This window comes from Metopolophium dirhodum, chromosome 9 (genome assembly GCF_019925205.1).
Source record: "Metopolophium dirhodum isolate CAU chromosome 9, ASM1992520v1, whole genome shotgun sequence".
Lineage (NCBI taxonomy): Eukaryota > Metazoa > Arthropoda > Insecta > Hemiptera > Aphididae > Metopolophium > Metopolophium dirhodum.
The window spans coordinates 666,302-670,180 of record NC_083568.1 but is presented as its reverse complement, the minus strand read 5'-3'; the positions used below and the strand labels follow the sequence as shown (position 1 = coordinate 670,180).

Here is a 3,879-nt window from a genome sequence, read left to right as displayed (position 1 = left end):
TGTTGTATACGGTGCGTATGAATGATATTCAATTTTTGTAATTTTAGAATCCGTTTCGTACTGTGAAGTTATATCCAAAATATCACTTTCAGGCATTCTGCTTTAATTGATAACCCAAAGCTTGTAAAATTTTTTTATTCTTCACCGTCAATTTTTTTATTTGATTTGATGTTGCTGGTAGCACTTTAGTCTTATGACTAGTTGTACTGATCCGAAGTAGTGGGTTTATATTGAATTTTAAACCCATCTCAAGATCCGTAACGTTTAATATGCAACACAATTGTCAATGCCTCACCAAAATTATCAATCGGATTATGATCTTGATCAACTAACTGAACGGTTATCGAATCAATATTTGTTTTATTCAATTTGTAATATATTAAATTTGGTGGTGACTGAATTACTTTCAACCCTGTCCTTTCACTTGGGAAAAACTCATAAATCGAATGACTCTGAAGATGGTTGTTGAATGATCCTTGAGCTATATTACACATTACTTTTATAGAATTAATTGTGTTTAAATTTACAGCTTTTTCCGATCGAAGAATTTCATTGTGTGGCTTATATACTCGTTTTTCAAAACCGAATACAGGTGCTATACTATACGGATGCTCAAAGTGTAGTATCCCATTACATTTTATATATGATCTGAAATCGTTAGGATCAACTGTAATGTCGAATGTTAAATTGGTTAAGTTTTTACTATTATAGTCATCTATTTGCTTCTTAACTCGTTGCTTAATATCTTCAATTTCATAACAACCCTCTTCCAATGTAATAAAACATATCATAGGATCATTATTGTTTTCATTCTCAGCTACTTGTATAGAAAATTTATTATTATTATCATTAATATTTGGAAACGAATTAAATGACTGTAAACATAACAAAGCTATTTCTGAGTCCTCGTAAAGGTTTATAGGTGGAAAATAATTTACAGATAATATGGTAGCATTCCCAGTTAAACTTAAAGTAACTGACTCATACATTACAAAATCTAAGATATAAATTTAATGATGAGATCCGTGACGTTTAATATGCAGAACAACTGTTAACGTTTCGTTAAAATTGTCAATTGGATTATTGTTTTGGTCAACTAACTGAACAGTAATTGAATTAATATCTGTTTTGTTTAATCTGTAATATATAAGGTTTACCGGAGATTGAACAACCTTTGTTCCTCTTCTCCCACTTGGGAAAAACTCATATATCGAATGGTTTTGAAGTTGGTTGTTGAATGACCCATGTGCTATATTACACATTACTTTTATAGAATTAATTGTGTTTAAATTTGCAGCTTTATCCGATCGATGTTCTTCATGAAACGGTCCACAAACTTTCTTTCTATACCCAAAAACAGGTGCTATACTATACGGATGCTCAAAGTTTAGTATTCCATTACATTTTATATACGTTCTAAAATCGACAGGATCAATACGTACACTGAATGTCAGCTTTGTTCCGTAGACTTTATTAACTTGAGATAACTCTTCTACCATATATTTGTTAATATCTTCTATGTCACGGCATTCGGCTGGTACAAAAAATTGAATTTTTGCTATTCTATCTGGAGGAATTGATTTTATTCTCAGCCGGTTATTAGTTGGATTTATAATATTTGGAAATGAATTGCACGTTTGCAAAGATAACAAAGCTATTTCTGAATCCTCGTAAACGTTTAGAGATGGAAAATAATTTACCGACAATACAGTTGAATTTCCAGTTAGATTTAATGTAATAGATTCATGCATTGCAAGAATTCAAGACATAAATGACCACAGTTAAATGTATTGAAGTCTTGATAGTTGGAATAGTTGTATACTATTTTGAACTGTCTGAAATAATGTTGTAATTCAATTGGTGGTGGTAAATCACCAAAGCTATCAAAATATACAACTTTGTCCTTATTTTTATAAAACGCTACCCAATGGCTTCCGTCGCCTGAAGATGTATCCAAGTTTAATATACCACATTCAATCGTATGTGGTTTTTTAGGTAAGTTATCACGTGAAAAGACACCACGGAAATGATTGATTTTCAACTTTCCGATATATTTTATAATATCTTGAGACGAAAGCGGTCTATCAGGTAGCGTGATCATCAGTTTTTTTTCCTTAACCTATTCTTGTTTGATTTCAAACCACTGCCTTTTTTTCTTTTTGAATTTTGAACCGCATTATACACACTAGCACCTCCAGACATCAAACTACCAAGTGCTGACAATCCTGCAAATATAGGTATTAAGGGAATTGCACCTCCTGATTGTCTCGGTACTAAAATCAACCTTTTACCACCATTCTTTTTTTTTGAGATTCTTTTTTTTTTCGCTGCTAGTATACAATTTGTTTTTATAGCACGTTTCCGTTTGCAACCCATACCTATTTTTCTTTTAGCTTTCATTGCGTTTGTTACTGCGTACGCAACTAATTTCTCTTTTCTAGGTGTATCTTTTGCTTTAAATCTTTCCCAAGCTCGATTTTCTAACACTTTATCAGCTTTATGTCTATCGTCTAAATTTTTACTTGTTGCATACACAATATCGTGGTCACGACAAGCAGCATCCAATGGGTTTATTCCTTTATCACCACGATCTAGTCTCTTTTTTAATTTCGTACCAGGACCACAATACTGATATCCTGAAATATGAGCTTCGAACGGGAGACTATTTATAAGGGAGTTTACAAATCCTTTACCAGTCTTGTTTGAATTGTACTTACGAGTTGAACACGCCATCTATAACTGGTTATAAATTTAAAAAATCTAGAGTATTTATACGAAAATAATATGAATTTGATTGAACAGAAAGATAAATTAGATGTAATAAATGTAGATGTTCAGGTAGTAAAAAAACCATCAAGACATGGTTCGTTATTACCTGATACTATACGTGCTATACTAGTTGGTCCCAGTGGCTCAGGAAAAACAAATATAATGTATAATCTGATCACACATGCAAACGGGTTAAGATTTGAAAATATTTATTTATACTCGAAAACCTCTAATCAGGAAAAATATGTCTTACTGAAAAAAATAATAGATGATATAAAAGGTGCTAATTTTTTCATATTTACAAGCGCTGATAAGGTTATACAACCAAACTTAACCAAAAAAAATTCAATTATCATTTTTGATGATGTGATATGTGGTCCACAATCCGTAATCAGAGAATACTTTAGCATGGGCAGACATTCAGGTGCTAGCTCTGTATTTTATTTAGCACAGACATATTCTAAAATATCAAAACAGCTAGTAAGAGATAACGCAAACTTCTTAATGATACTTAAACAAGATGATACAAATTTACGACATATATTCAACGATCATTCGTCTACAGATATGGATTTCTCAGAATTTCGTAAAATTTCTCATTTATGTTGGAATCATAGTGATTATGGGTTTATGGTCATCGATAAAACTCGGGAAATGAATGAAGGAAGGTATAGATGTGGGTTTCATACGTTCATTAAAATAAAATAATTTTATATATTTATACCTATATAAATATACCGTCACACAGTTATTATCTACATAGTGTTATCGACAGTCATACGATACAGGTATAGTACTTTTATTATTTACAATGAACAAACAAAAAGTTTTATTGGAAAATTTAATAACATCAAAAAAAAATATTAAACGAAAAATAATGGAAATGAAACGTGGTGTTATAGATTCTGAAAACTATTTCCGTGAGGCATTTAAACCAATAATTGAACCATTGAGTACACATGCAAAACAAAATGAAATATGTAACACACAGTCAACTGTACTAGAAAATAAATCAGAAACCTCATGCACTAGTGAAGATGATGATGATAACGAAATAAATTCACCATTTGAAAATTTTTTAAATAACCGTCCTAAATCAATACGTTATGA

At 31.1% G+C, this 3,879-nt stretch overlaps 1 protein-coding gene across 1 annotated transcript; it reads right to left on the bottom strand.

The window, feature by feature from the left end:
- Window positions 1-1,004: 1,004 nt before the first annotated feature.
- LOC132952672 (uncharacterized) lies at window positions 1,005-1,753 on the bottom strand. Its single transcript, XM_061025024.1, has one exon. The coding sequence runs from the start codon at window positions 1,749-1,751 to the stop codon at window positions 1,011-1,013; it is 741 nt and encodes a 246-aa protein (XP_060881007.1). The 5' UTR covers window positions 1,752-1,753; the 3' UTR covers window positions 1,005-1,010.
- Between the last annotated feature and the right edge of the window lie 2,126 nt (window positions 1,754-3,879).